Source organism: Charadrius vociferus, unplaced genomic scaffold (genome assembly GCF_000708025.1).
Source record: "Charadrius vociferus isolate BGI_N301 unplaced genomic scaffold, ASM70802v2 scaffold2, whole genome shotgun sequence".
Taxonomy (NCBI): domain Eukaryota; kingdom Metazoa; phylum Chordata; class Aves; order Charadriiformes; family Charadriidae; genus Charadrius; species Charadrius vociferus.
The window spans coordinates 7,756,575-7,768,480 of NW_009647595.1; the positions used below are offsets into that span (position 1 = coordinate 7,756,575).

The window sequence follows — 11,906 nt, forward strand, 5'->3', positions numbered from 1 at the left end:
TGATTCCGTGAAGTGTCACCCATTCATTCACGTTGGCAAGAGCCTCGCAGGGCTGACAGGAGCCTCCCCCCCCCAAAAAAAAAAATTCATATCTAACTGGAATTTCCCTTTTGTAGTAGTGTCTCTTGCCTCTTGTCCTGTCCCTGTGCACCTCCAGGAAGAGTCTGGCTCCATCTTCTCTACACACCCCACTAGGTATTGAGGACGGCAAAAAGATCTCCCCCGAGCCTCCTTCTCTTTCATCATGTGCTCCAGCCCCCGCACCAGCTCCATAACCTCTCCTGGACTTGCTCCAGGATGCCAATTTCTTCTTCTCTATTGGTATTCACTCAAGTAGCAGTAAAGGGGGAATGTAGCAGTAATGTGTGGGAAGGACACATGAAACAGAGAATAGACAAACTGCCAGATTTAGTGCAGGAAAGCACCCAGCTCCTGCTTCGTTCTCGCTGGGTTAAATCTGATGCCAGCAGAAAAACTGGCAGGAGGAGGCAGTCGATCAGATCCTTATTATTACCTGTAACTGCAGATGGACAGAAGGAGACATCCAGCCCATTCAAGGAAGAGTTAATATGTGCGTTCACAAAGCATTCAATGGCAGCTTTGTCACAGTTGCAGAGGAACTGTTCACAAGGATCCCCAGACTCTGGAAGTAAAATAAAAAACCCAACAAGGAACTATTGAAATATCTTTCCTGCTTCCTGCTTTTTCCTCCCTGTAAGGTTTGTGTCTATATTCATTAGTGCAAACCTATTTATACTGTGCTGCTTCACATTAAATACAGTCAAGTTTCATAGTCCAACACAGTTTGTTTTTGAAACACCAACCAAAGTAGCCTGGCACGGCTGGCATTAGCCTTCTTGCCTGTGCTGGTTCATTCTGCAGAGTACTGAGGGCCACAGAGCAGTTCTTTGCTGCCTCTGTTTTTTCCATGGAAAACTTAACCCAGCTGATACTGAGTTTGACATTTCACAGACTTCATTAAAATATTCCTCCTAACCTCAAGAAGTCATAGTCCACAAGCCAAGCTTTTCAAGTAAGATGAGTCTTTCTCCTTATAAAGAGTTTGCTCCTATGAAAGTTTCCCAGCAAATACTATTTTCCTACTTCAAAACTTTCTTCCTTTCAGGGTTTCAAAAAAAATGTTCACCTTTCAGAGCTGTCACACTTCTGTTTCACATTTTTGATGGGGACTATATTTTTTTGTTCCTCTTTTTTTTTTTTTTAGTTTGAACCAAATGTTTTCTGTTCATAAAGTATGAAAAGAGCTAAAAAAGCAGTACTCATGTTTAAATGCACTTGGACCTTTATAGATTGGCCTAAATAGCAAAAATGATTTTAACTTGAAACAAGAAAAGGAAATTGGATCATACTGTTGTTTAAACAGGCTATAAGGGTATGTTTTGGGGATTCTGTTCCTCTTTGCTGGTATCCTCAAATCATGTTCTAGCATATAGTCATTTCTCAGAGTCAATACTTGCTGCAAAATTATATTAAAATCGATTAGGTGTTAGAGAGCCGCAGTCCACACTTTCCAGGACTGTATTAGTATTGCATGGAGGAGCTTCTATTATAGCAGCATGGTCTCTGCCCTCGCTGGTGATGCTGTTGTAGCTGAGGAGTACATATGACCTTGTGAACAACGAATTTGATACCTCAAAGTATATTAAAATCAGGCCTTGAAGCTTCAGAAGGGAACTGTTTTTCGGGTCTTTCCCCGGCATCCGCTGCATTTCTGATGTGTGCAGATATCTCAAGCAATGCTTAGTGGTCCTGCAAAGCCAGGGAAACCTCGGCAAGAGGCTGCCTATTAAAGGAGCCCTGACAAATTTCTAGTTATTGGACTACAAATTCCCTGCCTAGTTGGACTTTGATGCTTCTGTATGTTCCTATTTCCATTCACCCCTGAGCAGAACAATGAAGCCCTTAAAAATCCACATGTGGATGTGGTTTCTGCTTCATTTATGTATTACTTTTGGTAGTTAGACCAGAACAGATGTCTCGGTCGTGGTGAGGCTCCAGTATTATGCTCTTGTGATAGGTTTATCTTACCACAGGTCAGGTTTTCAGTAGAGCAGCTGACATCTGTAGAAATCTTTGATGGGTCCCATGTGCACTCCATCTCTATTGCTTCCTCATAGCATTTGCGGTGCTGGAAACAGCATCTTAAAGAATGAAATAATGCAATTTATTTTCAGTTCAAGATCAGACTGCAATGCTTTCATGTTGCTCTTACACAAGAACACAAAAGATGCCAGAGGAGAAAAAGAGGTCCTCAGTGTGCTCCCTAGACACAAGAAAGGCTGAGTACTGCTTTCCCCTGAGTCAGACTGGTAGGTAAGTACAGCTGGATGCAAAACTCGGTGTTGAGGGCAGGTCTGCATGCTGTGGGAGACCACACTTATATTTCTGTCCTGAGTTCTTACAAGGACTCTAGAAGGAGTTTAAATGATAAATCCACTACCAGTGCCCAAATATCCACCCACAGCACTGTCAGCTCACTGCCAAACAGTGCCCCATGGCTTGGCTCTAGAGGTCTCGGATCCGGTCCTGTCACAACCTTTCTCACTGCAGATTTGGAGAACTACACAGAACCTTGCACTCAAGGAGGGATAATGTGTCTGCAAGGCCTTGTGAATCCCTGTGATTCGCTGAGACTGTATAAATACACGCAGTGTTATCCCATTTCTTGTACTTTCTGTTCCGTGCAACAATCAGAATTAAAATGCACTATTTAGCTGTGGGAAGGGGGCACAAAATATTTTTCTCATACTGGAGTAAAGCACCTTTCTCCCACCACCACACAGCAAAGACAGTTAGAAACTTTGACTTTTCCTGCAGCCCTGCTGTCATGCAGACCACAGATGTCTGTGCGACCACGTTACCTGTGAATAGCAATGAAAAGTCAACAAAAACAACCAGCTCCTCCTCAATCCTCTCTTCTCTTCACCTGGTTTTGAACAGGCAAGCCATCTACTTCTATGTTATAACAACATCTTTGTGTACTATAACAGCTATAAATGAAACACCAGTAAAACATGCAGCAATCACTTACCCCATATAAGATTGTTACATAAATTAAGCAGGGGATTGCTGTTAGATTTAGATTGAAATACCCTAATTTCAGAGGAATGGACTGAGAACAGGGGTCTGTTATTGAATTGCCATTGGTTTTGACCATGCTGAATGCAAAGACAGCATTAAGACTCAACCCCATCATCTGCCACCAGGAAGGGTTAACTTGCGATCACGATGTAAGGTGTTAACTTAAATTAAGCTCATGTGGAATTTTTGTAAAAGACACAGTGAATGTACTTTTATACATCACCCGCAGCCCTGCATATGCACTGAACACACCCGTGGACAGAAGCGCTCATGCACTGATGAGAGCAGGGAGCAAACACCTGCCCCTTGCAGGTTCCCTTCTAGGCTGCGCGTCCACTTTCTCACTCCCTATATTTAGGAAGCACAGAATCACAGAATGACAGAATGGTCAGGGTTGGAAGGGACCTCTGGAGATCATCTAGTCCAACCCCCCTGCCAGAGCAGGGTCACAGCATTCAATATTTAATCACTTACTGTATTCATAAATAATTATTACAATATGTAATATGTCCTCACAACCAGTGGAGCAGTCCTAATCGCCTACAGACTTTGGACTTGGTGAAAGGCATCAGTGGTGCAGTTTGCTCAGAGCACACAAACAGCGTTATCCCAGCTGACAAAGTTTCGAAGTCCAGTTTCTTGCACTCCAGTGTCTCTGAATGTTTAAACTGAATATTAGGAAAGAATTTTTCACAGAAAGAGTGGTCGGGCATTGGAATAGGCTGCCCAGGGAGGTGGTTGAGTCACCATCCCTGGATGTGTTCAAGAGCCGTTTAGATGTGGTGTTGGGGGATATGGTGTAGGGGAGAACTTTGTAAAGTAGGGTAGATGGTTGGACTCGATGATCCCAAGGGTCGCTTCCAACCTAGACAATTCTATGATTCTATGATTCTGCTGCCTGTTAGTGGTCTTGCTCCCTGCTGTAACCTGGTCTAGGAGACTGCAGGAATGTATTGAACAAAGGTGAGGGCAAATAGCATTCTGCAGAGAGGCCCCGATGGTTCCTCCACACCACAAATGCTACTGTGCCTTGTTTCAGAGGTGAGGCTGAAGTCTGTAAGCTCCATCAGGAGCAGGGTTTAAACATACAGCCAATGACATGTCTCAACACCCACTCCTGTCTCTGCCTGAGGTCCAGTGAGGCATCAGCACCTGAAATCTCCTCTAACTGCATAATTAGTCTAATGCAAACTCCCTGCAGTTCTTGGTTGTTTATAAAGAGCACTACAACTACATCAACACTTAATGCAATAGTTAATCAGAAAACTTAGTTGCCTAGTTTCTAAAAAACTAGTTTCTAAGAAATAAAGTTAGTGAAAAAATTGGAACTCTGTGGGAACTGTATCTGAGAAAGACACGTAGCAGCCACCTGTTTGGAGGCTCTCTTGAACCAAGGGCATATCTGTGTCAGTGGCAAAACAATAATCAGTTTCCATCTGCTGCAAACTGCAGTGGGGTTGCCATGCTGATGATGAAACCTCACCGCAGGACTGCTAACCAATTTGTAAACACAAAGTGGCTCTGTGGGCATTTCTCAGGACAAAACTGCTGATAGATCGTTCTGCTGTTTCTGTATTTACACTGCTCTGCATTAAAATGAAGCTGAGTGAAGCGAAAGCCCAGGTGCTCGGCTCTTCGTGTATCAATCCATTGAACTGACTCAAGCTCTCATTTCAGCATGTCATCACAATTGTTCAGAAAACCTTTCATAGGATGTCCCATGGCTTTTTTCCAGTAGCAGGGTTAAATCTTAATTTTCCTAGCCATCCTGTGCTGGAAAGTGGATGTATTAATTTCCATCCAGCTATAGGCATTAGCCCTTTCTCAACCATTGCTGTCTTCACTCGGAATTAATACGTTACCTTACATTCTTGGGAAAAAACTTTTTTCTATTTAGATGTGGATGGATCTTGATTGTCTTTGAATTTCTTTTCACACCTCCTGCTGGCATAAGTGAACAACCGTTTGATTGTTCTGGCCTGAGATTTTTATCACTAGCCCAATCAGACTGTGGGGCACTATCCCTCCAAAGCATAGAGTGGAGTTTGGATGGGTTTGTTCCTGCTGCATGGTACTGGCAAGAGCTATCGAGCTACATTGTTCTTCTCTGTGCCTGGATGCTCCAATGTCTTACAATTTCTGCATGTACACAGGTATTCAGGGCAAGATCTACTCACCCTCCTAAATGCCACTTGAATTCATATTCCGCTGTAACCTGATTCTGTTGGTTAAATCCCCCTCAGATGTCAACGTTTCCATTATAGTCCACTAGGAGCTTACATTACTGGTGTATTACACAGCTCTCACTACAAAAAGTTTGGTAAGATTGTAAACTCACTAAACTGCTCAGAATAATGCTCTCCTGCTCACCTTAACAAGTCCTCCAGTTTTTGGCACCAATTTAAGTGTGAGAAAGGATTCCCCAGTATAAAGAAACGAATGAGGTTTTGGTCTCAAAGACCTATTCAGAATTTAGAGACCTCTGGGTAAGATATGTCAAGGAGGCGGGTATGGTGTTTCCTTATTCTATTGTGTTAGTGACTACTCTTTGTAACCCATTTAAACCAGCTGTGCCACCAGAGCTGCATCGGTGGAAATATATGCAGGTGTGGGGGACTGCTTTTATCTGTAGGATAGGAATATTTCTCCACATCAAAGCGTGGGGAAATAAAAAGAGACTTTGAGCTATGAGAAAAAAGAAGCAAATAGATCATCACACACTGTAGATTGTGGCCACCTCAACTTCATCTGTTTCCAAACCATACTGTAAGGAAACTGGTGTGGGGCGCTGGCCCAGTGAAAATATAATGATCACCAGCAGGTGGGAATAACACAGGACAGGGCTGATAAACCATAGTTGAAGTTATCTTTTGTAGGTCATAGCAGATACTTAGGTTGCAAACAAGTGATGACTAGATTAAACAGAGCTGGATGGTCTGGGACTGATTTACCCTCTGAATAAATCTATTATTTTAACAACTGTCCTTAAACTGTTTAGGCAAGTGTTATGCTTTGGGTCATCAGAACACAAGGGCACTGACAGCAATTCAAGCAGAAGAAGACATCTCATGGATAAGACTTACTCATCAGCTTCATCCACCGGGAGCCCTTCCATCTCAAACCGGCAAGAGCAACCATAGTCTTCAAAATCCCTGGGACAAAAACCAGTAACACACTTCATTTTGTTCACAAAGTTGAGCAGGGCAGGGAAGTTAGTGAAGATGGACTGTAACCAGGTGAAGTGAGAACCCAGGCAGTCTGGAACGAGAACAGGCATAGGATGCATGGTAAATGGAGGTGAGCCAGGTGTGGGTCACACATGGGTGATGTTCATGTGAACGCAGAACCTAAACAGGGCAGTAACATAGGGATATTGAGCAATGCTTGACACTCAACAGTATTTAGTATTATAACAGTCTTCGGGGAAATCTACGGCCTCAAAAATCCATGTTCCTTTTCAGTGTACAGAAAAGCAAACTCCATGGGATTTCTATTCAGTGCTCAAGTACAAATGGAACACATACTTACCAAAAAATAATGCAACACTTTCCACATTTTGAAAGACTCCATTGAAGAATGTGGCATTGTCTAAATGAAAAAAATAAACAAACCACACTTCTTTTCAAAAAAGTAAATGACAAAAACTGTCCCCAGACTGCCCCCAGTCTTGCTTCAGTTGTTAAACCATTTTGAGATAAGAGTTACTCGGTATTTGCTAACAGTGCACTTCCCTGCAACACTTCTGAAGTACAAGTGATTCCCCACTACCATGCAATCTTGTAGAAAGTAAAGCTTAAACCATTCTTACTCAGTATTCTTTCAGGTGTGTCAAGAAGCTCTGGCAGGAATGCTGGTGGCTCCAATTCTTGGCCACCTACCTCAGCAAACAAATTTGAGAAGAAAAAGATTTAAAAATAAAAAAAAAAAAATCCAACAAACCAACAACATATACTTCATTATGATACATACACTGTGGGCATTTTGAGTATCTTCCTACACTAGCAAGCTGATTTATCAAAGCCATGAAAGATTTGCTCAGCTCCACCCACACCTAGGAAAGCCCAGAAGTGTACTGGTAAGTCACATTCACTTCAGCTTAAAAATCAGTCCTCTGTTAAATGGAGGTATTGCTAGTGAGGACGTGCTAACCCTTGTATTCCTGTGCTCTTCTGAACAGTAGCACTCACTGGGATAAATCAGTAGAACAGTATAAATTTGTTTTAGTTGCTCAACTACTTTCATTGTCCCAAATGTTTCTATTCCGTAACCCTGTGCTCTTCACTTATTTGAAGTCAAGAGGTTCGGTTTTTCTGAGTCCTTATTGCTTATTGCCTTATTTCCTCTCTTCCTCTCACTATTTCTTTCTTAAGTTAATTATCTCTTTTTCTTCCCGAAGATGCTGTAGTATATTTTCCACTCTTTTATTTTTTTTCTGTTTGCCATGGCCTGAATTAGAGAATTAAAGTGAAATCTAATACTTGTTCTATCCCTTTCCATTTTTTCCTTGTTCTTATCTTCTGCACGATTTTAGGAGAATGCGTTACTTTGAATTTATTTAAATTTGACTTTTTTTTTTTTTTAAAAAAAAAAGATAATAAATCAAGGGTATTTATTGGCTCAACATTCTAAAAACTGAAGAAAAAAAGTAATGTTAAATTCATGGCATAGTTATGTCTCAGAATAACTGGCATTAGGAAAGCTGTCCATTTTCTCTAAGAAAAATTTTGGGAAAGAGCTGACAGTTATGTTGCTAATCTGTTGCATTTTCCTGAAATAAATATAGGTGTAAGAGAGTAAAGCATAGTAGTGGAGTTTTAGATATAAGGCTTAACTCTATGTTTAGCAAAGGATCGGGAAAAATAGGACTTTTTTTTAGGTTTTTTTTTTAGATTGTGTATAACAGCCTTTCAGGATTTTCCAATTTTTTTTTTCCTCTTTTGTCGAATATATAAGATGTTCATGGTAACAGTCCTACACCTCCAGAAATTTGTTTCTCAAGTTTAGTGGCAGAAATGGATATGGGATTGAGGGAGGTAGGAAGAGGTGCTTCCCCTTACATTATTCTTTTCCTGAAAGTCTTGCTCACAACAATCCATCAGAAGTGCCCTTCATTACAGCAGGTGCAAGGGGAACAGACTGCTTTCCACAAACCAGAAAAGGTCTCCCAATAAAAGCTGGCCTTTTCACAGAACTGGAAGAAGTCTGTCGGAAGCTTCACAACCGTGAGGAATTCAAAGTCAAGCAAAATAATGGTGTACCTTGCAAAATAAATAGCATCGAGCACTGTATACTTTTACAAATGCTTGCTAAAGAAAAACTGTCCCTTATTTTGTGGCTTAAAGCCTGTGTTTCCTCTGCAATGACAAACTTCCTTCCCCCACACCCTGTTCTGTCAAGTGCATCTAGAGCCAGGCTTTGACACTCTGTATAACACTATGGCTCCAGCTCAGTGTCCATTGATGAATAGCCATTGATCATTCGGTCCTTTCAGCAAAATTTTGGAAAACATGAAAATCACATTGAGTAGAAATGAGGCAGCCATGTTACAGAACTGCTGGAAGTTGTGATTGCTCCAGCATCCTTCACTTGCACTTAGCTCTTCCCAGCAAACTTAATTTGCACACACCCAATTAACATATAAATGTTTGAAGCTCCCCTAGAGAAAAATGTCTACCACAGGGTCAGCAGCTTGGTAAAACTTTGGCTCTTCTAATCCTTTCATTACAAAGAATGATATTTCTAATTGTCACTAAGATCAATGAACCAATGCTTGCTGACAAGATTGCTTAATTTTGTTTAAATTATGGGGGGAGGGACAAAGAGAAAATACTTTCTGGATTAATTATTCTCTTCTTTTGCCATCATGTTTTTGGGGGCTATCAGTGGTCCTACATTGTTCCCTGTATAGTCAGTGAAAGACTGGACTACAAAAATCAATCCTTTACACCTCAGAAGGCCCTGGGGAGGTCACCATCTCCTCGACTTTCTCCAAAACATGCTAAACGACTTGGCACATGTCCTGGGCAGGCTTGTATGATAAGTCAGCTCTTGGGCTTTCCACTTGTATACCGTATCCACAGAATGTCTTTCAACATTTAGATACAGGTAAAAATGTTTCTGGTTTGTGTCTGTGGTGTTGCCACTCTGACAACACTTTTCTGAAGTCTTATCTGAAAAAGCACATCAAAAAAACACCGGTGCACCTCCAGCTGTTTTTTTGCAATCGTGGCAAGTTAAAATGTTATTATTCAGGGCATGGATGCAGTCATTATAATCCTTGGGGAGCAGAAACCTTGGCTGTGCCAGGAAAAGCCAGGGTGCCGCAAACCCAACCTATTTAATTTATTCAAGGTAAATCACATTAGCTCCTCACAAAGAGCCTAGTTCACGCACAGATACTTGCTTCAGTCTCGAAGCAGAGATCAGCCCAGTACATCCCACATAAATATACATCAATAATCTTCTCTGAATATAAAATGGTAACATTTTAGATCTTTGTGCTCAGATTCTGCTTAGCTGGGGGAAAAGAACCTAAAAACTGTGGCACAGCTTTCTGAGGTTTGGGGGGAAATGTCAGAAAAAGTTATGACTGTCCAGATATTTCGGAGTGCACTAGATATTATAAATATATATAGTCCCTTTTACATCTGGGGACTAAATACCCCTTTATTTTTTATGAATAAATGGTCTAGGTATTTTGGCATTGTTTTTCACTGCAGTGCAAAATGCTAATATTCTCACTGATTTCTGTTCACATAGTAGGAGTCTTAAGGTTCAGCTTCATCAATATATTTTAGCCCATGTGTTTTGTGTTAGACCTGTTTCTTCACCGGCTTCTAATGCACACAACCCCTTAGAAGAGAGGCAACTGGTGAAGTTGAAGTAGGGTAAGTGCAGAGTTTTGTCTATGCCAGGGTGCTGAGATTTCTTTTCCCTTTAGAAATAACCCCATGGAGTGACCAGAAATTGTGTTTGACCTTCTAAGAGTCCTTCTCTTCCCGTGCACACTGCTATTCCTAATGAAATTCCTACACAGTGCAGTGACTGCAGAAATTTGAAATGTTTACCCCTCCCAGTCGCTGGGAAGCTCCTTCACCCATGACAATAAAATCTAAAGAATTATATGAAGAAAAATAAACCCTATTCATAATAAAATTTGAAAGAGGAGCTTTAGCTGAATATGAGTTATATTTCAGAATGCACTAAATGGTTTGGAGAATGTAGAAAATACGCATTTGTTTAATGAGTAATTTCTCTTCATAAGTAACTTGTAAGTTTTTTGGAGTCTAAAGGACTTAAATCATGACCAAATGCCATCAGAGGGGAAGTTGCAATTATTTTTTTTTAATATATTTTTAAGCCTGCTAAATCTTTCTTGTTTCACTACAAGTCCTAAGAAAAATACATTTTATAAGTAGTCCATAGAGAAACTTATTTTAGTGCATTTAAGTGTTACACAACTAGGTTTGAGGGCAGAGAAGGTGTGATTCTAAAGGATTGTTTTGAAATGCATATACTTAAAATGGTATTTAGACATAAATGTCAAATAATCATAAAAATACATTGCCACTTACCATTGTACGGCACCATTGACATAGACATCAGTAGAATTACAATCATTTTTGTCTAATCCAAAGACAAGAAAAAGTCACACAGCAGACTGGCGTGTCTGGCGATTTACGTAAAAGATCAGGCAGAATGTTACCTCTTGAATCTGGGATTGGGAAGACATCAACTTAGAAAATCATTCTTTTGTAGCCATATTTCTGCTTGATGCAATTCAGTTTTTACCCTTATCATAGTCAATGTGCATATTACAGCAATGTTGAGCCTTATGTATCTTTCAAATTTTACCAATGTCCACTATAAACCTGACTAAGAATACTTATTTCAGTATTGCTTTAGGTGAGTCAACAGGCTCTGCCAAAGTGCCATAGACAGGGAAAATCCATTTAGCAATAAAATTGTGTACTTGAAGTTTCCTTTGTTTTGCAAAGAGTTTTCACATCTTACTTGATCTAACAAGATGTTTAAACAATTCTTCACATCATGTTTAAATGCAGTTATTGTGAAACACGGTGTAAATTCTGGAGTTACTTTTGTTGAACCATGTTAATCTGCAATCCATTATGTTAGTTTGCTTCACATCACAAAAGTCGCTCCCACTTTGTAGTCAAACATTTGCTCTATGTGGAGACTAATGTAATGTATCGTATATTTTCCTGATGCTAAACTCTATGTTGTTTGCATCTTCAAGCTCTGGGTGTGTTTTTCCTTAGAGAAATGTGGGTAAAGAACTATTCTGAAGCTAAAAGCCTTGCACTAGTATACATTAAATGACAGATGATAGGTTGGTTTTGAAATACAGTCACAATTTACCCTAAAGTTAGAACAATTTTCTAAGAAAATCAGGCATGGAGTTTTTTAGAGCCAAATAAATGAACATTTACTTATCAGTTTTCAAATATGTATCTACTGTTGATTATCTACTCCCCTGAGGTCAAATATTGTATTCATTTCTATTTAAAAATTTTGTAATATTTCATCAATAAGTGAGTTTATAAACCTAACAGCTCTAAATATTTATAGTCTAGTACCCCAAATCTCTTACCTACACGTTAGTCTACAACTCCACAGTCCCAAATAGCTTATTCTACATTGTTATCTTCTGATTCCTGTATTACAAAGTACATCTAGAAAGCCTTACCTTGAAGGATATTATTCAAAAGCAGTTGGATGGAGGACAAATGGATTTCGACAAAGTCAGTACTAAGTTATTTATACCCACTTGGATATATACCTCA

At 40.1% G+C, this 11,906-nt stretch overlaps 1 protein-coding gene across 1 annotated transcript in view; it reads right to left on the reverse strand.

Annotated features, from left to right (window-relative positions):
* Nucleotides 1-10,722, reverse strand: part of OC90 (otoconin 90) — a 21,828-nt gene extending 11,106 nt beyond the window's left edge. Inside the window, exons 1-6 of the mRNA XM_009881051.1 lie at nucleotides 10,677-10,722; nucleotides 6,911-6,976; nucleotides 6,631-6,690; nucleotides 6,186-6,360; nucleotides 2,050-2,162; nucleotides 515-643 (exon numbers count right to left, since the gene is read on the reverse strand). Coding sequence (XP_009879353.1) covers nucleotides 515-643; nucleotides 2,050-2,162; nucleotides 6,186-6,360; nucleotides 6,631-6,690; nucleotides 6,911-6,976; nucleotides 10,677-10,722 — 589 coding nt within the window. The remainder of the gene's footprint in view (nucleotides 1-514; nucleotides 644-2,049; nucleotides 2,163-6,185; nucleotides 6,361-6,630; nucleotides 6,691-6,910; nucleotides 6,977-10,676) is intronic.
* Nucleotides 10,723-11,906: the final 1,184 nt, after the last annotated feature.